This window comes from Stegostoma tigrinum, chromosome 21, assembly GCF_030684315.1.
Source record: "Stegostoma tigrinum isolate sSteTig4 chromosome 21, sSteTig4.hap1, whole genome shotgun sequence".
NCBI lineage: Eukaryota > Metazoa > Chordata > Chondrichthyes > Orectolobiformes > Stegostomatidae > Stegostoma > Stegostoma tigrinum.
In genome coordinates this window covers 10,808,720-10,832,407 of record NC_081374.1, presented here as the reverse complement: position 1 = coordinate 10,832,407, position 23,688 = coordinate 10,808,720, and the positions used below count along the sequence as shown (strand labels likewise).

The 23,688-nt window shown below is 44.3% G+C and overlaps 2 protein-coding genes across 2 annotated transcripts in view; both read right to left on the bottom strand.

Annotated features, from left to right (window-relative positions):
- Positions 1 to 7,115, bottom strand: part of etnk2 (ethanolamine kinase 2) — a 49,894-nt gene extending 42,779 nt beyond the window's left edge. The window contains exon 1 of the mRNA XM_048553206.2: positions 6,823 to 7,115. Coding sequence (XP_048409163.1) covers positions 6,823 to 6,969 — 147 coding nt within the window. The 5' untranslated portion in view covers positions 6,970 to 7,115. The remainder of the gene's footprint in view (positions 1 to 6,822) is intronic.
- Positions 7,116 to 15,809: 8,694 nt separating this feature from the next.
- ren (renin) overlaps positions 15,810 to 23,688 on the bottom strand; it is a 46,043-nt gene continuing 38,164 nt past the window's right edge. The window contains exons 8-9 of the mRNA XM_048553298.1: positions 22,102 to 22,200; positions 15,810 to 17,274 (exon numbers count right to left, since the gene is read on the bottom strand). Coding sequence (XP_048409255.1) covers positions 17,113 to 17,274; positions 22,102 to 22,200 — 261 coding nt within the window. The 3' untranslated portion in view covers positions 15,810 to 17,112. The remainder of the gene's footprint in view (positions 17,275 to 22,101; positions 22,201 to 23,688) is intronic.

Genomic DNA, 23,688 nt, shown 5'->3' with positions numbered 1-23,688 from the left:
TAGACATCCTATTTTGTTCAAAGCACACAAGTTTAAAGACAGTCTGTGGTGTTTTAGAAATTCCTACTCAAAAGGCCTGTGACTTCAAACCAAAGCACAATGATTCTAAACATGGCTCACACTTAACATGCATTGTCTGACCTGACCATGTCACTTAATACAACCTTCAGCTCTCAGGTGAGACTTGAAAGGAATTCAGCAATTTGTGTACATATATGAATCAAATAAAGCCTTTAACAACATCTTGGGTTTATTTAAACCCTTGATCTGTCACTTATTCATGTCTGATATTGCCTCTAACACCTAAAGGACAGAAGCCCTGAAAGCCTGTTTTCAAATAAGCACTGTTGGACTATGACCTAGTGATTTCTGACCTCATCCACCTCAGGCAGAGGGAGGATGAGACAGCAATACCTTCATTGGTAACCTCAGATGGTATGGGAATTGAACCCACACAGACACTGCATCACAAACCAGCCATCCCATAAAACAGTTCCAGGACTGTATGCCTATTGAAAAGCAACAGCATTTCAGGTCAGCACCCTAGCAACAGGCAACCTTGTGACTGCTTATTCAAGCCTGATCATTTAGCTGTTCTCTTGATGGCCAGTCTTGAGATTCACCTCCTTAGATTTCTAATTAAGCATACTAAATTCAAATTAAAATTTGAGCTAATCCAACTTTTCCATGGCTATTATTTGGCTCTTCTCCAGAGACAACAGGTTAACTAAAGGCCAGCAAAACTCATTTTGGAAGCTGCTTTTTTTCAAAGTAGTAACTGGATTTTTGCATTCACCAAACAGCCAGCTATCTCATCCAAAATGCCACATGTGGCTTTTCACATTCAGCACAGGAAATAGCTGCAGAGGTCAGTATTGTGTCACTAAGTCATCCTTTATCTACATGTGCATAGTACATAGGCTCTGACCAGCTAGCTTAAAGTCAGTCCCTAGACTGAGGGGACCTTCTGAATCTCTGGTTTGTCAGCCAGGGCTCCCTGGCTAGCCTAGGTTAACAAGCCAATTGTGGCTTTGTCAATGAGACCCACTTGGCCCTGGTTCCAATCACTAAAGGGCATGATTCCAAAACCTTCTGGCTCAAAGCAATTGCCCTACTGACTGAATAGTGGTTGATGCCAAAGTGATGGGAAATTACTGCTTTAAATGCATACATTCCAGGAGATCCAAAGAAGTGCATATCTCTAATGTTGTGTAGATCCTAGATGTTTCTATTCTTAAATGTGAATGAGAAGAGTTCAAGGCAAGGACCTTACCAGGTGGACAATGTTTTAGAATTAACTCAAATCTGGATTTATGGAATCACAATTTCCTAAGCCATTAAAATTTATTCTAGGAAATGATTCAATTCACATACGTTAATTGAACCCATTTCCATTCACTAGAGAAACCATTCAGACACCAGTTTGGAATTCAGATTAGAATTTGACTCTTTCCTAAAAACTATGGTCATGACTAAGCAGTAAAGCTCAATGAGGCTCCTCCATACAGATGCACAGGAGTTCACCATAACATTTGGAAGACTGCCACAAATGGAGGAGTGTGAGGGATATCCAGTGGGAAGTTGAGGTTTAATGTTCAATGGTTGCCAATTCTGGCAGGTGAATTGATAATACTGAATAGTAGCAGAGACCCACTTCCCAATCTGGAGAGAAAAATGGTTGAACTCCTGTTGGATAACCCAGGGACTGTCATGACAAAATTGATGGGCTGGAGATGGTAAATACAAGGAGGAAACAGGTCACAACACATGTGGCATAACTCCATCCCAAAAGCTGTGTATTTGGACTCTAGTTGGATGACATTACACTTTGAATATGCATTCACATATTCATTTGCCTAGTTTCAGCAGTTACATGCTGTCCTAACAATCAAGCATACAGAAGGGCTACACAATTACAGCATAGCAACTGCCATTCAGCTGTTACTGTATTAGCCTTTAACATGAAGATAGCTACTCTAAATCCAATTAGGAAAAGAACAGGAGTAGCTAACTCAGCATCTTAGACTCACTTGCAGTCATGGCTGATGTATACTTTAACCTGGTCAAGTAACATGCCCTTTTCTGTTCTTTGGCCATTTCCTAGCATTACACTTGAAAGTTGAAGTTTATGTTTAGTTGCCAATTCTGACAGGTGAAGTGATAAATAAGTTTTGATAAAGTTGTATTCAGACTTAGCCACTTGAACATAAAACATGTTCTACCACTCCTAGAAGGAGTCAGCTCACTTCACCTTCTGAAGGTTCTAATATGCTTTGTTACTAAGTTAGAGAGTCAAGAGCAAAAAGTGACCAGAAGACATTTAATGAATTGTCACTTAGAACACAATCAAATCACATTCTTAGTAGGTATCTTCACTACCAAGGACTTCAAAAATCTACCAACTAAGCCAGTATTATAAAGTAAAGATCAACCACCCTCTAAAACCAAAAAACACCGAGAGGGACTTGCCTTACCCTAAGGTCTATTAGAAGGCTAAAAGTGGTATACCCCAAATCTCAAAGGAGTGGTTAACTGAAAAAGCTGACACTCACTTTACAGTCAAAAAGTAACTGTTTAATCTAAAACAGAAGACAGTTAACTGTACTATGAACAAACCAATCAATTCCCCCTCTAGCTACTAATATGCACAAAAGAAAACTCCAATGGTATGCTAGTCTAATAAATAAAGTCACACTTATATAAAGCACAGTAATAAAACAATCAGAACTTAGTCCCTTGAAATTATAGCCAGGGTACACCTCCAGAATGTTCTGGACATTCTCTGCTGATCTTCTGCAAGGAACACCTTGTCCTTAATTCTTGTGTCAGGAATATTAGAGGTAGTATCACTGCACTCTTAGCTAAGAGCTGATCTGACAGTTGGCTCTTTGCTGATTGTGAATGCTCTTTTATACTCTTGACAACAAGATGTCAATTTCTTACAACAGGATTGGTCCTGTGCTGTCAAAAACCACATCCCTCACACCCCACCCCCACAATAACCACCCTAAGAATTCCCCTCATCCTCAAACCACCCCAACCAACCTCTGGATACAACACATCATCCTTCGACACTTCCACCATCTACAATCCGACCCCACCACCCAAGACATTTTTCCATCCCCTCCCCTGTCTGCTTTCCGGAGAGACCACTCTCCATGACTCCCTTGTCCAGCCCACACTCCCAGCACCTTCCCCTGCAATTGTAGGAATGCTACTCTTGCCCCCACGCCTCCTCCCTCACCCCCATCCTAGGCCCCAAGATGACTTTCATATTAAGCAGATGTTCACCTGCACATCTGCCAATATAGTATATTGTATTGACTGCACCCAGTGTGGTTTCCCCAATGTAGAGGAAGCCAAGTGGAGGCTTGGGGACTGCTTTGCGGAACACCTCCGCTCAGTTTGCAATAAACAACTGCCCCACCCAGTCATGAACCATTTTAACTCCGTCCTATTCCTTAGGCAACATGGCCATCATGGGCCTCCTGCAGTGCCACAATGATGCCACCCAAAGGTTGCAGGAACAGCAACTCATTCTGCTTGGGAACCCTGCAGCCCAATGGTATCAATGTGGATTTCACCAGCTTCAGAATCTCCCCTTCCCCCACTGCATCCCAAAACCAGCCCAGCTCATCCCTACCTCAAACTGTTCCTCTCACCTATCCCCTCAAGCCACACCTCCATTTCCCACCTACCAACCTCATCCCACCTTCTTGACCTGTCCATCCTCCACACCTCTATCCATCTTTGGTCCACCTCCCCCTCTCCCTATTTCAGAACACTCTCCCCATCCCCCTCTAAGGGTCTCAGCCTGAAATGTCAGCTTTTGTGCTCTGAGGTGCTGCTTGGCCTGCTGTGCTCATCCAGCTACACATCTTAAATTTAAGTTTGTTTATTTTAAAAAACAAGTGCCCGGCTGATATTCAAACTGGTTGTCTTAAGACTGCTGCCTGAATTGTTAACCACAGCCTTTTGATACAGCTTTTTCAGTTCAGGGTTCTTGCACACCTGTAAACCAGGCTGCTACTTGTAGACATTGCTTTTAAATCGCCAAGCCCAACAAAAGGACATCTTTTAAAAGGGACCAGTTGTTACTCTATCATTTAACAAACAAACTCTAAGATCCTGCCTTCTAATCCAAAAGTACTCAAGCATCAACACCAAGGCATCCAAGTCTAGCTCCTGCTGTTTAAGTGTTGTCCTTACCTAAAGGTAGGTATTTAGGCTACTGGTTCTTGCACATACAATACAAACTGTCTGTGCTAATCTATCATCATGATTACATAACTTGGCCACTCCTCCACACAAGTTGCTCAAAATGCTTTCTCAAATTCCTTTCCAGTAACTGAAATTTTTACCAAGGGTCAAAATGAAAAAGTTGCAACTATTTCATATTAAGGATGAATGTGATAAATTGTCCAGCCTCAAATGCTCTTTCAATTGCTAGTTCCAGCTTAAACTGTCTTGCTAGTTCTAAAGTAATTAAACATTGAGCCAGCCAGGAAGTGAAGGGTGAATGACCTTTGTCTACTCACTTGGAGGATGGCCATTGGTTTGAAAGCAAGAAGTTTAATTATCTGAAGTTCTGGGTTCAAGTCTATTCCAGGATTTGAACCCCAGACATCTTGGTATTACACAGGGAGTGTTAAACTACCAGACACCTTGTCCATATTTCTTACTTACAAGGATGTGGACATTACTGCTGAGGCCAGCATTGATGGGCCACCTGTTCTGCAATAATGCCCTGTAAAGTGTCAACCATATTGCTGTGGGTTTGGAGTCACAGGCAGGTGACCAGGTAAGATGGCTATTTTCCTTCCAAAAAAATCTAATGAACTGGATGGATTTATGGAACAGTCATTTCACAGCTGCCAGTGAGAATTGTGCTGGTCATCAAGTTACAAGTCCAGTAGCATTACCACTATGGCAACATCTCCCAAAAACATACTGTCCTTTGACTAAGATTTTAAAGTGACATCCCTGCTTCCTTTCTACCCTCTGGTGAATGAAAGTTTCTACTGAAAAATTTCCTGGCTAATAGTCATCCCCTAAATAGATTCATCATTATCATATTGCTGTTTGAGGTCTTACTGTGCAATGTTAACTGTTTCCCACATTACAGCAGTAACTATATACTTTAGAAAAAACACTAAACCACTTGAGTATGGCATAGCCTGAGAATACAAAAGGCAAAATAATGCTCAAGTTCTCAAGTGCACAGTAACAATTAGTACAGCTGAGACTGTTCACTATATTTTGTCAGATACTATAACAACTTGAATTAGTGACAGTGTTAAAAGTATTAAAAATACAACAGGCTCAGGCATGTTATAACATAGCTATGAAATGCCACTTTACCCAATCAGAACCTCCTGGGCCAGGAGGGGAGACTAGCACTGGATCACAAGATCCGTCTGATCCATCAGGTATTTCAAGGTTGTCTCCAATTGAAGAAACAATCAGGACTGAATCTAGTTAGCTTCAAAGAGGAGACTATTTCCAGATTTGTATGCTGTAATATACCACTTTGAAATCAAGAATCAAACCAAAATGTGGATTTAAAACAGAACTTAAAAAGTTACACATAGTAACTAAGATGAATAAGAAATTGAAGATCACATCCAGGAAAATGCTCTTCTTTAGGAGGAAAAGTTACAAACAGCCAAGGTAAATGCTTTTAAAAAGAGAGATAATACAGCTGTTTAAAAAGTCCAAAAATGGGACCTGCTGGGTTCAAAAGGAGTCGAGCAAAGAACTGCACAATACATTTGCACAGCCTTCAGGGTCAAGTGCAGACTTTTCTCAGCTTGTTCAGAGTTGTTGTTACACACCTGGAGCAGGTGGTACTTGGTCCCTGGCCTCCAGGTCCAGAGTTACAGCTACTGCCACTGCACTACAGGACACTCTTGGTTGAGCACAAGCTTGTATCTGACAAAGAACAGAACTTCAGTACACCATTAAGAAAGTTACAAATTTGAAGTGGCATGTAAGAAAAAGTACATAGGATGCTGAATCTTGTCCAGAGATCCATAACCAGTTTCCCAGCTACAGCTCAGGGTAAGGGGTGGGATGGGATTGGGAGAAGGGTAGGAGCAGGAGTAAGCAACACTTAATTACTAGTTTGAAGGCTAAACTGCAGTTAAGTTATATACTGCACCTCATCATAATAATGCATAAGCAGATCACGCAAGATAGTAAAGTGATTCCTATCCATCGTACTAGGATTCCTGGTCACCTTCAGGGTACAACGTCTCACTTTCAACAGGTATCATGCTTGGCAACAGGAAGAAGCAGGATGAGGAAGCTGGGCACCCAGCAATACAAAGGTTGGGGGGGGGGGGGGGGGGTGGAGAGACTGAATCTAGAAACAGGTTGGCGGGGGGGGGGGGGGTGGAAGGAAAGTAGTAGTGAGACTAGCAATAAAAAGTCGGGGGGGGCGGGGGTGAGTGGGGTAAATGGGTTAGGATCCCAAATCTGAGGAATGGCCTTTCACAGATGCTGCCGGACCTGCTGAGCTTTTCCAGCAGGTTGTGTGTTTTTTTGGGTTAGGATCCCACTTCGATCTGCTCGGGACAAGCCGACCGGGCAAGGGATTACAATGTATCCCCAAACATTTTTAAAAGAGGAAACGTATCCCTGGCCCAGCTCCACCGAAGAAACTGTATCAAAAACAGATCATACGGAGCCGCCGCCCGATGTAACAATGTATCCATTTGGAATTGTATCTAGTTTCGCAGCTGATGCCGGCGCGGCACCTGAGCTGGGAGGGCACCGCTGTCAAACCCCAGAGAGGCAGGACTCTCACTCCCGGCTCCTTACCTTGGTCTTCACCTGGCTCATGTCCCACTTGGGCCGCAGCTTGCCGACCAGCGCCAAAGCGCCGGGGATCACGTCGGTCTCGTCCACGTAGATGGCGAACTTGGGCACGGCGGGCGCCCCGATCGGGACGTGCACCTCAGTCTCCATACCCCGGCTCCTGTGTCCGGCCGGGCTCCTGCCCGGGCTATATGTGCACCGAGGGACGGTCCGAGGCTCCGCCTCCGACTGGGAACAGGCAGGAATCGGCACCGACCTTGGGCACCGAGCGCAGGAGGAGCCGCCGCCGGCTGCATCGCCATCCTCTGGGCTGTGAGACTGCTGCCCCCTATCAGCCGGAGGTCGGGACATCGGAGCAAAGGGCGCTCTCTAATCCTTTAAACTCTGCCTCTTGCAACCTGAGTCTTCCCAATTTGTCTCCAAACATTTCAGTGGACGCCAATGATGAGCTGGTGAACACTTTTTGATAGATAAACATAGATTTGGGCATGTGATGCAGATCATGGACCCTGTGTGATTTTGTTTCAATTTATCCGTTTCAAAGAAAATACATAATCTGAGGGGTGGGGGGGGGGGTGAAAATTCACTTACCCCCTGTATGTTTCATAAGTACACACATGAACTAACACTGTGTCCCAGAGTCATTGTGATGTATGTGTTACTGATCCAAAAATACCTCATAATGTTACAGCTTGAGGACATCCTGTCTGTTTGCTGGCTATATTATTCTTCCAGTGATGGAGGGACTTCAGTGCTGTACAGATTGTCACTCAGTTGAAATGAATCATTCACTGGATAGGCTTGGCTGAGGAATGAGTTTTGACCCATTTGATGGGAATGACAGCATAGTTTCCTAGATAACAGATGCTTCATCCACTTGGTGTAGTTGCACCAGTGCTCCATGCAAGCTTCTCCATATACCTACTTCATCTAACCTAATTTGGACAATTCTTTGCCTCCCAAACATTCTCCAGCTTATGACCCCATTGCGAAGCTTGGAAACTATCAAATCCCCTTAGTGAGAGCTGTGAGAACAGGGGTGGATTGGGAAGGACCTACAAGAGACGGCAGCTTGTGAGAGTGGGGCTTGTTAGAGCAGGAGCATAGTTTGTGTATCTTGGCTGGACATCTATTTATGCTTCAGAGTTCATGCCGCCCCTTGGTGCCTCGTACCTCAGACAGACCTAAGGGAATACTGAAACAGGGAGGGACATAAAACATAGAACATTACAGCACAGTACAGGCCCTTCGGCCCTCGATGCTGTGCCGACCTGTCATACCGATCTGAAGCCCATCTAACCTACACTATTCCATGTATGCCCATATGCTTGTCCAATGACGACTTAAAAGTACTTAAAGTTGGCGAATCTACTACCGTTGCAGGCAAAGCGTTCCATTCCCTTACTACTCTCTGAGTAAAGAAACTACCTCTGACATCTGTCCTATATCTTTCACCCCTCAATTTAAATCTATGCCCCCTCGTGCTCACCGTCACCATCCTAGGAAGAAGGCTCTCCCTATTCACCCTATCTAACCCTCTGATTATTTTATATGTTTCAATTAAGTCACCCTCAACCTTCTTCTCTCTAATGAAAACAGCCTCAAATCCCTCAGCCTTTCCTTGTAAGACCTACCCTCCATACCAGGCCACATCCCAGTAAATCTCCTCTGCACCCTTTCCAAAGCTTCCACATCCTTCTTATAATGCGGTGACCAGAACTGTATGCAATACTCCAAGTGCGGCCGCACCAGAGTTTTGTAAAGCTGCAGCATAACCTCTTGGTTCCGGAACTCGATCCCTCTATTAATAAAAGCTAAAACACTGTATGCCTTCTTAACAGCCCTGTCAACCTGGGTGGCAACTTTCAAGGATCAAACTTTCATGGAGGAGTGAGGCCATTACCAAATTTGAAAACAAAGATAAAAAGTAGAAATTTTTGTTCAAGCCATTGAACAACTGAGGGTCAAGCACAAGATTTCAGTCTCTCATGATAGTTATCACTTCTGAGTTCTGGAATTCTTGTGAATCTTTCTTTCCTGGGATGCGGGTGTTATTGGCCAGGACAGCATTTGTTGCCTATATCCTTCAATGATTTTGAAGTGATTGACTTGCTTAACCATTTCAGAAGGCCCTAACTCTTTGCTGTGGCTCTCAAGTCAGAACACTCCAGGTAAAGATAGCAGATTTCCTTTCCTAAAGGCCAATATGAACCTAATGAGTTTTTAGAACAATCTTTGATAGCATCACAGTCACCATTACTTAAACTCCCAATGCCAGATTTAATCATTGAATTCAAATTCCATCAGCTGCAACAGTGAAATGAACCAATGTCACCAGAGCATCTGTGTTCATGACTATTACGTCACTGTTTCCCTGTCAGCTTTATGAACATTCTTCAGTGTCCTGAGGTCCTTTTTTGGTAACATGGTAACAAGCACATACCTAGAGCTCCAAGTGTAGTTTAATCATGGTTAAATACAATTTTAACATAACCTTCTTTCTTATCAATTTTAAGCCCTCAAAAATGAATGCTAGTACTTTGTGTGATTTGTTTTCTTCTAGCACTGCTGCAGTTGTTGATTTGTGAAAGTGTATCCAATTCTGTACAGTCCCATTTATGCCCTATTTTCTCAACAGCATCTGGTCTTTTTTTCTCCTACTAGCATGGGTCACACTTATTAATAATGTAATAATTCATGTTCATTCTTCTTGTCTTCATTTATGTCTTGTGTATTATCTCAGTCTTCCTCAATATTAATTATACCCTTCAACTGAGTGTACACCACATTCTGTAAAATGATGTTTCCAATTCCTTTGTACTTGGTTTATTTCAGTGGGGAACAGTAGCTGTCACAGTATCAATGACGGTAGAACATCATTTCTCATCTTCCACCAACCTGAGCAGTGTATTAAACATCACTGTTCTGGTGCTAGTTAGTTACCCAAACTGCTGTTTAGCCTTCTGATCTTAGTCTTGAGTTTACGATTTGTGATGCATTGCTGAAGACCTCTTGAAAATCGGAGCATTTTATATTGTCGGCATTGCCTTTGCTTATGCTTCTAGTTACTTCTTCTAAGTCAGGGCATCTCAATCTTGTTCCCAATCTTGCCCCATTTTGAGGCTTTAAAATTGCCTCAGCACCTTAGTTATAACTGGGAAACTGACAACATCTAGGAGCAGAGTCAGCCAGAGCTCCAAAGTGACACCAGGTGTCACAGTTAAAGGATACTGAGTGGAACATTTATGGCTGAGATGGGGAGAAACCTCTTCACCCAGAGAGTGGTGAATCTGTGGAATTCTCTGCAACAGAAAGCAGTTTAGGCCAAAACATTGAATGTTTTCAAGAAGGAATTGGACATAACTGCTTGTGGCTCTGGAGTCAGAGCAGGCCAGGTAAAGACAGCAGATTCCCTATGCTCTGAGTTTTGTTCACAGCAAAGTCTTCTTTTGGCTCTGCTCTCATGTTATCCACCCATTTACTTATCGTGATTTTGTGTTTTGGTTCTATTTTAGAAGATGCTATCTGGTGCATTAGCATTTGTAGCAATTTCCCTGTAAAAGTTTCTAGTCTCACATTATCATGGTTGTACCTATTGCTTTCTTGGTCATAGAAAGTCATAGTTGGTCCATTGTACCTGTTCCAGCTCTTTGAAGAGTAATTCAAATAGTCTCTCCCTTCTGCATAGTTTATGTTAGCAGCACCTCTCTGTTTGATATCTACAACAATAACGCTTCAGCAAGTTTGACATGCTTTGTAAACCAGGAGCTGGAGCCACAAAGCCAGCAATTGTTTGGGCCTGAATCTTTCAGTCAATAATGTAACTGTTAATGATATTTTACTTTGTTGTTACTGATCTGATGAAAGGCTTCCTTGTATTGACCATGAACTGTGACCTTTTTAACCTTGACCTTTCATTTCATTGAAATGAAATGTTTAATTTCAAAAATGAACATAATATGCTTGAAGATTTTTCAATTCTTCTACCAATATTGTAGGAAAGCTGCAGAACCTGTCGTGTTTTCTGGTTGTCAGCAAATGAATGCGTTTCCTGATATTTACGCTTGTCCTAAAATGGCTCTGTTGTGGTACAGTCAAATGGTAGCTTGGGTGAGGTTGGCAAATTGGAACAGAATTGTTTGGGGTGCTGAGGTACCCAAAGAATTTTCTTGTGAGTCTTGACACTGTGGATATTCTTATTTAAAAATAATTGCACTTGTAGATTAGATTAGATTCCCTACAGTGTGGAAACAGGCCCTTCGGCCCAACAAGTCCACACCGCACCTTGAAGCATCCCACCCAGACCCATCCCCCTATAACCCACACACCCCTGAACACTACGGGCAATTTAGCATGGCCAATCCACCTAACCTGCACATTTTTGGACTGTGGGAGGAAACGGGAGCACCCAGAGGAAACCCATGCAGACAGGGGGAGAATGTGCAAACTCCACACAGACACTCACCCGAGGCGGGAATCGAACCCAGGTCCCTGGCGCTGTGAGGCTGCAGTGCTAACCACTGAGCCACCGTGCCGCCCCTAGCGTGAGACCTCTCTCACCACCTGCATCTAAACCTAACAGTGAGATTGTTGACTTGCTCGCCGAGCTGGATTGTTTTCATTCATATGTTTCATCACCGTGCAAGGTGACATCATCAGTGAGGCCTCCGATGAAAACGCATTTTGCCATCTGTATTTCTGCTTTGGGTAATCTGTAGCTCCCAAACCTTAAAACTTACTCATGTTTGGTACGTTACACAGTGCTCACCCAAGATGGGTGGATCTTAGTTAATCATGACTAATCAATGTGCCCCCAATCTCAATATGGCTGGAAGGCAAAATTGCAATCTTAATCTTTTTTCCTTACACATTTATTGGATGATCTGGATGAAGGGACTGGGGGCATTCTGGCGAAGTTTGCCGATGATACGGAGTTAGGGGGACAGGCAGGTAGTACTGAGGAGGTGGGGAGGCTGCAGAAAGATTTATACAATTTGGGAGAGTGGTCCAGGAAATAGCTGATGAAATTCAACGTGAGCAAATGTGAGGTTTTGAACTTTGGAAAAAAGAATACAGGCATGGACTATTTTCTAAATGGTGAGAAAATTTGAAAAGCAGAAGTACAAAGGGATCTGGGAGTGTTGGTCCAGGATTCTCTAAAAGTTAACTTGCAGGTAGAGTCCGTGATTAAGAAAGCTATTGTAATGTTGTCATTGATCTCAAGAGGGTTGGAATATAAAAGCAGTGAAGTGCTTCTGAGACTTTATAAAGCTCTAGTTAGGCCCCATTTAGAATACTGTGTCCAATTTTGGGCCCCACACCTCAGGAAGGACATACTGGCACTGGAGCATGTCCAGCGGAGAGCCACACGGATGATCCCTGGAATGGTAGGTTTAACGTATGATGAACAGCTAAGGATCCTGGGATTGTACTCATTAGAGTTTAGAAGGTTGAGGGGAGATCTAATAGAAACTTACAGGATAATATATGGCTTAGAAAGGGTGGATGCTGGGAAGTTGTTTCCATTCGGCGGGGACACTAGGACCCATGGGCACAGCCTTAAAATTAGAGGGGGTAAACCTAAAAACAAAATGATACGACATTTCTTCAGCCAGAGAGTGGTGGGCCTGTGGAATTCGTCGCCACAGAGTGCAGTGGAGGCCGGGACGTTGGATGCCTTCAAGGCAGAGATCGATTAATTCTTGATCTCACAAGGAATCAAGGCCTACGGGGAGAGTACAGTGAAGTGGAGTTGAAATGCCCATCAGCCATGACTTAAATGGCAGAGTGGACTCAATGGGCCAAATGGCTTTACTTCCAGTCCTATGTCTTATGGTCTTATGGTCTTAATGCAATATCTTTAGGTAGGTTCATCCCTCACTGGTCTGACTAAAATACAAGATTTCTTCAGAGTTTTGTTCACATTTAAAACAATACAAATAGTTGCTTCTTGCCAGATAGCAAGCTTGAACCTGAATTCATTTGGGAGGGCAGCACCACTGTCCTGCCATTATGCAGAGGGAAACCCCCTGGCAGAAATATGGATCACACCCAGTTATGTTAGGTTAGACAATTTCCCAAGGTTTCACGTCAATGTCCGCAGTGGTGTAACTTCCATCCATCCCGCCTGAGGCAAATTAAAGGGCAGGGACAGGAAAGGTCAAGAGAAGGATCTCTGTTTTCCTTGAGTCCCCAGTCTCTATCCTGGATCGTGAGCCCAGCATTGTGACTCTAACAAATCAGTGGTTGTCAATAGGTCAAGAAAGAAAACAATTGAGCTAGAACCCTCACAGAGGTCAGGTGTTTCCTTTACAAAATTCCCAACAGCAATGCCAACCCAAGTACCCATCTGTTACTTCTTGGGTAGGAAAGATTCTGGGGGACAGTGGTAACCTCATCTATAAATGGCTCAAGAAACAATCCTGGCTCTCAGACCAGAATAAGGGATGATCAAGGCTTCTAGCTACCTGCATGACTGGTGGGCATCAATATAGGGCCTCGAGAATAAGGCCTTGCCACTGACACTGTTAATTTGCCCAGGATCAGCATTGGAGTGCATCATCAACTATCATTGTGGCTCAGCTGCTTGCATCACACCCTGGGGGGATTTCAGCTTTACCCTATGTTGTCTTAATTATTGGGTTACAATGGATTGAATGGAGGCCTCAAAGTTGACAGAAATGTCTTTGTTTATTCCTGGCTCATCACCACCTCTAGTTTTCTCAGCAGTCAAAATCAGTTGATTTATATGAGCCTGGGAGTGAAGCTGTAGATTGCAATGCCAACACATACAAAGCACTGGACCAAGTGGGAAAATGGGATTAGAATAGTTAGGTAATAATGGGAACTGCAGATGCTGGAGAATCCAAGATAATGAAATGTGAGTCTGGATGAACACAGCAGGCCCAGCAGCATCTCAGGAGCACAAAAGCTGACGTTTCGGGTGGGTCTAGGCCCGAAACGTCAGCTTTTGTGCTCCTGAGATGCTGCTGGGCCTGCTGTGTTCATCCAGCCTCACATTTTATTATCTTAGAATAGTTAGGTGGTTGTTTTTGATCAGCCGAATGGCATTTTTCTGTGCTGTAGACCTCTATGACACTATTATCGTGGAATTCCCTACAGTGTGGAAGCAAGCCATTCGGCCCATTGGCCCAAAGCATATCCCATCGAGACCCGCCCCCTGCCCTATCCCCGTATACCTTCATTTCCCATGGCCAATCCACTTAGCCTCACATTCCTGGACACTGTGGGCAATTTAGCATGGCCAATCCCCCTAACCTGCACATCTTTGGACTGTGGGAGGAAACTGAAGCACCTGGAGAAAACTCACACAGACATGTAAAATCCACACAAGTGGTAACCGAAGACTGGAATTGAACCTGGGTTTCTGGCAGTGTCGCAGCAGTGCTAACCACTGAGCTGTTGTGCCACCCCTATTCTTTTTCAGACTTGTGTTCCGACACTCACTGCTAAGGCCACACCAGATAAAAATGGCAGGTTTCCTTCCTGAAAGTGGGCAGGAGAGTGGGGAGGAGACAGGGAGGAGGGAGAAGAGGGAGAGGGAAGTGAAGGAGGTGGGGTGAGACGCCATAGATCCTGCCCTCTGAGAATCATAAGCAAGCCATTCAGTTCAGGGATAACTTGATGTATAACGAATGCTGGTTATACCAGCAACACTCACTCACAGTGAAAGAATAAAGAAAACAAGTTGAACCACAGAGGTGCGCAGTTACTGTGAGCTCCTAACTACTAAGCTTCTTAGTTTCCAATGACACAGTCTACATCCTCCTAGTTCTGTCCAAGGAGCCTAGGGTACAGTAACAGTGGAATGTTGTTGGTGAACAATTAGTAAATCAGATGAACTTTTATGACAATCAACAATCGTTCATGGTCACAAATGCTGAAGCCAGTTTTCAATCCCATATTTCTGTTTGGTTAATTAATTCCACTAGCTCCCATGGTGAAATTAGAGTCAAGGTTCCCAGAACTTTAGCCAAGGCCCCTGCATTGTTAGTCCAGCAACATTACCACCATGTCATCACTTCCCCATCCCATAGCACCTGTTTCATCCACTCAAGGCAAAGAAAATTTCTATAGATGGATGTTGTCAGACACCATACTGTCATGGCACAGTTTTAGAGAATGAACACAATGGTGCAGACCAATTCTATGCATGGAGATGAAATAATCGCCTTTACTGTCTGATCCATTCAGTTTGAGTTTGTTCAATGAATGCTAGTGTCCCACTTGTAGACTTTATAAAGGATTTGCTGCAAAGTTTTGGGATGACTGGTGTTGGGAATGAGTGGGAATGTTGGGAATAAGTGGACCAGCAAAGACTTTGATCATTTTTTTTGAGGCAAATTGAACAGAACCACAGCCTGGATTTGGTGATACGATATCTCTACCTCACCCACACTGTTGCTTAGCCCGTGTCTTCCAAAATGGAGAATTTACTTTGTCCCTGATAATGGATTCCGATCACCTCCCCACCACTAGTGTTAATCTGACTGGCCTGTTGTACTCTACTTTTTCCCTCTGCTGTCTTAAATAATGGTGCAATATTAGCAATCCTCCAATGCTAGTCTACCATCCACTCAAGACTGATAATCTATGAACAACATCTTTATTATTTATACCATTTCTTCTTTTAGCATTCTATGATGTATACTATCTGCTGGTAACCTTCAAAAGTGATAAGTTTTTTAATACATCTTCTCTATACCGTGCTGTTCTGTTTATAATCACCTCTCCTCTGAATGTAATCCCACAACATTCACTATCTTTGTGAAGCAAGGAATAGAAAATAGTCTGACCAGCCTAAAATATACACAAAGAGAATGAATCTTGTTTTACTCAAGTTAGAGCAATTGTTAATGTAGTAAAAGGAAAAGTTAGTGCATTATTGATATTTCATGTTTGGTGTCAATAGCCACCCAATACTGTGTCAGATTGTGTCAAAGATGCCAAGGAGAGATCTTGATAACATATACAGTATTATTCTCCTTTTAATTTCTTGAATCTAAAGTTTGAATACAAGTTTGAATAGATACTTTGCTTAGCGAAAGCAGTTGAGGCAAACATCTGAAAAGGAACTCAGTACATGCCTGGTTGACATTGAGACAGTAACTAAAAGAACAAAATTAATCAAGGCCTCCAGCCTCTCTGTGTGTGGGGACTGTTTAATGCACCAGGTCTGGAGCCAGCATGTAAGCCAGACCAGGTAAAGATGGCAGGTCTCCTTCCCTAAAGGACATTAGTGAAACAGGTGGGTTTTTACAACAATTGAAAGTAGTACATGTGCACCTTTAGGTATGCTCTTTGTTCCAGATTTTATTTTGGAAATAAATTCCATAATCTGCTCTAATGGGAATGGAATCATATCTCTAGAGCATTGGCCTGGAGTTCTGGATTGCTGATCCACTGACATTACCATTATGTCATTGCTTCCCCATGGGATGGGTCACTTCCTGGCATGTCCATTTTGCTGGTATTTGCGATCAACCGGATCTGATATATCATGACATTGGCCTGCGACAGGTGTAACTTGAGCCAGGATCCTTTAGCCCAGAAGTAGGGACACCACCCACTGTGCCACAAGAGCACCCCCATGTCAAAGTTGTATGCTTGGTTGACTTCGTACACACTGAGCTAATGGGATGCAACAGTTTCTACGGTTGAGGAGTGGCAAAGTAATGCCTGGGGGGATAACAAGTCCACTTTGAAGAGGCTGGGGTGGGATGGTGGGAATAGTGGAATATTTGATAATATTGCTTGTTTTGCAACTTTTCTTTTGGAGGTATTAAATATTTTGGAAAGAATCCAGAGAACAGAGAGAATTTTTTTCCCCCTTTTGTTGAGGGAAGCTAAGAAAAGGGGTCTTAACTATAAAAATCAAAAATAAGCCATTCCGGAGAGAAGTCAGGAAGCAAATCTCCGCACAGAAGGAGTAGAATTTTGCAAGCTATGGGCTTTGAAGAATATGGAGCCAAAGCTTGTGTAAAGATGCAATGACAGGGGAAGAATGATAACATAGACTCTGTTCAGCCTTTGGAAGGAGACGAATGGATTTTCCTTCATCCCATTCCTGCCCCCAGCATTCTAATTTGACAATTCTAGACATAACACCAGAGCTGATATGAAGACAATGAGATTCCTGATGTAAAAGGCAGTAATCTGGTCTCGTGGATCCCAGGTCAGAAAGGAAACCATAGTGCTGGAAAGAGTTGCCATAATGGCAAAGTGATCCATGTTCTTCAAAACTTAACTCAATCTGCCTGGCATATGTCTGGTTCAGACTGCCGTGGCGAAACCTATCCTGTTGTTCTTGTAATCAAACTCTGTGTAGTATCGACCAATAAAGTTGGCACCCAGGACCCAGAGAGGGCCAGCAGGTGGGGGGATATCAAGTCCAGCAAGAGTAACTGTGCAGACATCTTCCCCAAACTGGGATTCCTGCAAACATCAAGAAACATAGATCAGTCCTTGTGTCTCTTTGATCTAACCAAAAGACTCAAACAGACGGGCTTTCTCTTTCATTTCATTCTTCTTAGCCACAGCAGAAAATATTTTAAAAATGTGGAATAACTTCCCAATAGTCTGCCAATTCCACACCCGCTCACCCCGCCAAGCAACCAAAGGAGCATCACATGACATTCCCACATTTAGCAAGTTAACAGGACATTAAAACATGTGCTAAGGCATTATAATCTCAGTGCCAGGAATTTGCCCAAGGCTTCCATCAATGTTAACAAATCACAGCGTTATGTTTTTTCCCTTTTTGCTTCAGAGAAGCATAGATTTACAATTTTGCTGAAGGCTATAAGATACATCAAAGCAAATTTGAGGTTGTACAAAACCGGATCTATGTTCAATGTCAGCTGGTGCTCCTTCCTGCACAGATGGTACACCTAGAATTAGATACAGTGGGTGCTGAATCCCTCAAACATGCGTTAGATCTGTTTCTGATTGGAGATAAACATCATCTCTTACAAAGGGTCACAGCCCTTCAGAAAATTCAGGGACAGAGCTAACTCTTAGGAGAGGAATCCCCTCATCTTTTATTGACCTGAGATATTAATCTGATTTTTCAACTCACTGAGCAGATATCCTGCTTATGGGCATGGTATCACAAGTGCGTGGGAACATTGGATTTACAACTGGGCCTTGTCCCTTGTACCTAGAATACACCTCCTCCCACCCGCCCTCCTGCAAAAATATCATCCCCTATTCCCAATTCCTCCACCTCCACCCCCAGGATGAGGCATTCCACTCCCGTACATCCCAGATGTCCGCGTTCTTCAAGGACTGCAACTTTCCCCCCGCAGTGGTCGAGAATGCCCTTGACCGCGTCTCTCGCATTTCCCGCAACATATCCCTCACACCCTGCCCCTGCCACAACCGCCCCCAGAGGATCCCCCTCGTTCTAACATACCACCCCACCAACCTCCGGATACAACGTATCATCCTCCGACACTTCCGCCATCTACAATCCGACCCCACCACCCAAGCTATTTTTCCATCCCCACCCTTGTCTGCCTTCCAGAGAGACCACTGTCTCCACGACTCCCTTGTCCGCTCCACACTGCCCTCCAACCCCACCACACCCGGCACCTTCCCCTGCAACCGCAGGAAGTGCTACACTTGCCCCCACATCTCCTCCCTCACCCCCATCCCAGGCCCCAAGATGACCTTCCATATCAAGCAGATGTTCACCTGCATATCTGCCAATGTGGTATATTGTATCCATTGTACCCGGTGTGGCTTCCTCTACATTGGGGAAACCAAGTGGAGGCTTGGGGATGGCTTTGCAGAACACCTCCACTTGGTTCGCAACAAACAGCTGCACCTCCCAGTCGCGAACCATTTCAGCTCCCCCTCCCATTCCTCAGATGACATGTCCATCATGGGCCTCCTGCAGTGCCACAATGATGCCACCAGAAGGTTGCAAGAACAGCAACTCATATTCCACTTGTGAACCCTGCAGCCCAATGGTATCAATGTGGACTTCACCAGCTTCAAAATCTCCCCTTCCCCCACCGCATCCCAAAACCAGCCCAGTTCTTCCCCTCCCCCCACTGCATCCCAAAACCAGCTCAGTGTGTCTCTGCTTCCCTAACCTGTTCTTCCTCTCACCCATCCCTTCCTCCCACCTCAAGCCGCACCTCCATTTCCTACCTTCCACCTCACCCCGCCTCCTTGACCTGTCCATCTTCCGTGGACTGACCTATCCCCTCCCTACCTCCTCACCTATAATCTCCTCTCCACCTATCTTGTTCTCTCTCCATCTTCGGTCCGCCTCCCCCTCTCTCCCTATTTATTCCAGTTCCCTCTCCTCATCCCCCTCTCTGATGAAGAGTCTAGGCCCAAAACGTCAGCTTTTGTGCTCCTGAGATGCTGCTTGACCTGCTGTGTTCATCCAGCTTCACACTTTGTTATCTTGGATTCTCCAGCATCTGCAGTTCCCATTATTGCTTGTCCCTTTCCTTATTGTTTGCTTGAGGATAATAGAACTCCCTTGGAATTACCTACTTATATACACGGAATTCAGCTCACTCACATTGATCATGAGTCCCAGCATCAGTAAAATGGTCAGAGCACACATGCATGCACACACACAAAGCATGTTGACAAAGAGGAAAGAGCAATAGAGCACAGTAACAGGCCCTTCAGCCCTCCAGGCACCGACCACCCACCAACCCTTCCATTCCCACCCAACCCTGCCCCCACCCTGTGTGAAAAGCTTTTAGACCATAAGACATAGGAGTGGAAGTAAGGCCATTTGGCCCATCAAGTCCGCTCCGCCATTTAAATCACGGCTGATGGGCATTTCAACTCCACTTCCCTGCACTCTCCCCATAGCCCTTGATTCCCTGTGAGATCAAGAATTTGTTGATCTCTGCCTTGAAGGCATCCAACGTCCCAGCCTCCACTGCACTCCGTGGCAATGAATTCCACAAGCCCACCACTCTCTGGCTGAAGAAATGTCGTGTCATTTCCGTTTTAAATTGATCCCCTCTAATTCTAAGGCTGTGCCCACGGGTCCTAGTCTCCCCGCCTAAGGAAACAACTTCCCAGCGTCCACCCCTTCTAGGCCATATATTAGCTTGTAAGTTTCTATCAGATCTCCCCTCAACCCTCTAAACTCCTATGAGTACAATCCCAGGATCCTTAGCCGTTCATCGTACGTTAAACCTACTATTCCAGGGTTCATCCGTGTGAATCTCCACTGGACACGCTCCAGGGCTAGTATGCCCTTCCTGAGGTGTGGGGCTCAAAATTGGACACAGTATTCTAAATGGAGCCTAACTAGAGCTTTATAAAGCCTCAGAAGCACATTGCTGCTTTTATATTCCAACCCTCTTGAGATAAACGATAACATTACATTCGCTTTCTTAATCACGGACTCCCATACTTTTCCCATACTTCTCTCCTAAACTTTCCCCGTCCACCTTGAATCTGTGCCCCGTTACAGCTGACCTTTCCACCCTGGGAAGAAGCCTCTGACTATCCACCCCATCTATGCCTTTCATTATTTTGCAGACCTCTATCGGTTGCCCCTCAGCCTCAGTCTTTGCAGTGAAAACAGTCCAAGTTTATCCAATCTGTCCTCATAACTAAAACCCTCCAGACTAGACAACATCCTGGTAAAACTTGTCTGCACCCTTTCCAAAGCATCCACGTCCTTATGGTAGTGTGGCAACCAGAACTGCACGCAATATTCCGAATGTGGCCTCACAAAAGTTTTATGCAGCATTAACATAATTTGCTGACTTTTATATTCAGCTCCCCAGCTGATGAAGGCAAGCGTGCTGTATGCCTTCTTGACCGTCTTATCCACCTGTGTTGCCTCTTTTGGGAATCTATGGGCCTGCTCAGATCACTCTGCATGCCCACACTCCAAAGGGTTCTGCCATTTACTGTATAATTTACACCGGAATTTGATTTTCCAAAGTGCATCACCTCACGTTTGTTAGGATAACACTCCATCTACCATTTCTCTGGCCAAAATCTGCAATCTATCTATATCCTGCTGTACCCTTGACAATCCTTCTCACAGTCTGCAATTCCATTAATAATAGTGTCATCCACAAACTCAATAATCTGAGATGACAAAGTGTGGAGCTGGATGAACACAGCAGGCCAAGCAGCATCTCAGGAGCACAAAAGCTGACGTTTCGGGCCTAGACCCTTCAGCAGAAATGGGGGAGGGGGAGAGGGTTCTAAAATAAATAGGGAGAGAGGGGGAGGCGGATTGAAGTGGGCAGAGGAGAAGGTAAGTGGAGAGATCTGTCTCCTCTCCACCTACCTTCTCCTCTCTCCAGCTTCGATCCGCGTGCCCCTCTCTCCCTATTTATTTCTGAGCCATCTCCCCCTCCCCCTCTCTGATGAAGGGTCTAGACCCGAAACGTCAGCTTTTGTGCTCCTGAGATGCTGCTTGGCCTGCTGTGTTCATCCAGCTCCACACTTTGTTATCTTGGATTCTCCAGCATCTGCAGTTCCCATTATCTCTAACTCCCTTATCAGATTGTCTTACCTGTTACACTTGCATTGAAGCACATACAGTCCAAGCCTTCAGTTCCACTGGGCTCAGCAACCTCTCCCTGACTGCTCCTCCTCGCACACAAACATGTGCTCATATACAAAGAAGCGCGCATACTCAAATGCGTGCGCACACAGAAAAACTCAAAGAGGCACACATAGAGACGAGCACACGCCCACATATACATGCATAACTACACACACTCATGAACATTCATACCCTTATACACCCACAAAGATTAGATTAGATTCCCTACAGTGTGGAAACAGGCCCTTTGGCCCAGCAAGTCCACACAGCCCCTTGAAGCATCCCACCCAGACCCGTCCCCCTATAACCCACGCACCCCTGAACACTACAGGCAATTTAGCATGGCCAGTCCACATAGCCTGTACATCTTTGGATTGTGGGAGGAAACCAGAGCGCCCAGAGGAAACCCACGCAGACACAGGGAGAATGTGCAAACTCCACATGGACAGTCACCCGAGGCTGGAATTGAACCTGGGTCCCTGGTGCTGTGAGGCTGCAGTGCTAACCACTGAGCCACCGTGCCGCCCCAAAGATGCACACACACACCCAGAGATACACATACCCCACACAGATATAAACATACACACGCAAGTATATATACACACAGAGAGATACACATATCTACATAGAAACTCACATATCGATACATGATAATACTTAGATATTGATATACTCACGCACTGAAATATTCATACATAATACTTATAACTCACCTTCATAATATAGTCTTCACCCTTTAACAAATAGCTCCTACCGCCCATGTTGAAAGAAATGTGAGGCAATAGATGGATTTTGTCACAGTTCACGATGTACTACATGTGAAATGAAAAAGGCAGTGATCAGGACAACAAAAATAAGCCAATCATAATACCAAAAATTGGTGCCTCTTTTTCAAAGTTTGTTACTTGTATCCCAGTTCTGATTACGGCAAGTCAAAATGCTTAAATGTCTAATCTCCCTTTAGCAAAATATAATATCCAATTCTCCAAATAATTTCAGTCATGACATATCTAGATTTTCATCCGACTTTTGATTGTTTTGGATTGATCTCAACCTGATTCTCTTTATTCTTCATTAATTAAGAAATCAGTACATCACCAATTTAAGTGTAGCAACAGTGGGTGAAAGTTTACTGTACAAATTATCACAGCATCAAGGAGGATGCTAATGGTGACAATTTACATATAGATCCTTTAAATTCAGGAGGTTTGGTTCAGCTGACATGACAAACAAATCCCGCTACCCCGTAATAATATACATTACAAAAAGGAACTGTGATTGCTGAAGACATGAAACAAAAACAGAAATTATTGGAGAAACTCAGCAGGTCTGGCAACAACTGTGGAGATAAGATAGAGTTGGTGTTTTGAGTCTGGTCACCAAACTTGGAATGTTAACTCTGTTTCTTTCTTCACAGACGCTGCCAAATTTCCTCCAACGATTTCTGTTCTCCATTCCTACAATTGACAGATCCACTTTCTGATGTTATCAAGACCAGGAGTGGTACTACAGAATGTCTGGCTCAGATGTGGAAATGACAGACACTGCACCATAACAGTGCCTCATCTACAAGCTAACAATAGTTGAGCCTTAAATACTCATTTATCAAGTTGTTCTTGGGTCCTTAGTTTGTGATTAAGGTTCTCTCAGGTTCCACGTAACGATAGTTTTACAACTTGTCTCCCGTCTATTCTCTTCTCACATCACAAAGCTCCCTGTTGTTGCTCCCTGTCTTTGTAGCTTATTACTGTAAGACTCACACCATTCAAGCTGCTTCTGTTTGGAGTACAGGCCACAAGAGGATCCAAAATATATGCTCTGCAGAGTCAGCAGTTATTCAGAGTTAACATGTCAAATTGGATTCAGGCCACCTGAAAACTGCTGATGATACAGTTAGGGAGCTGCTGCCTTTTATCTGAACATCCTGTGCTTTGTGGGAAATCCTAGGTGGCACTGGTGGTCTGGATGACCGCACAAGCAGGTGGTTCCTGCAACCAGTGAAACTTGAGCTCCAATCTTTGGGGGCTGCTGCAGTGCAGTCACAAGGCTGAGAGGGTCATAGATAGCCCGTTTCAGGGTGTGGTCAGCATACAGCTTAAAGGAAGTGTAGGCTCCTGGAAGTGGGTTACAGCCGAATGGGGGGAGGGCTCCAGGCAGCTAGTGAGGGAATTTTCTGGTGCAAAGCATTTTGTGGCAGTGGAAAATGGCCAGAGTGATGGTTCCCATGTGAGGCCACCTAGAGCCAAGACCATGGCACTATGGATGGCCCATTTGCTCAAGGTGGTAGAAAGAAGTGTGAA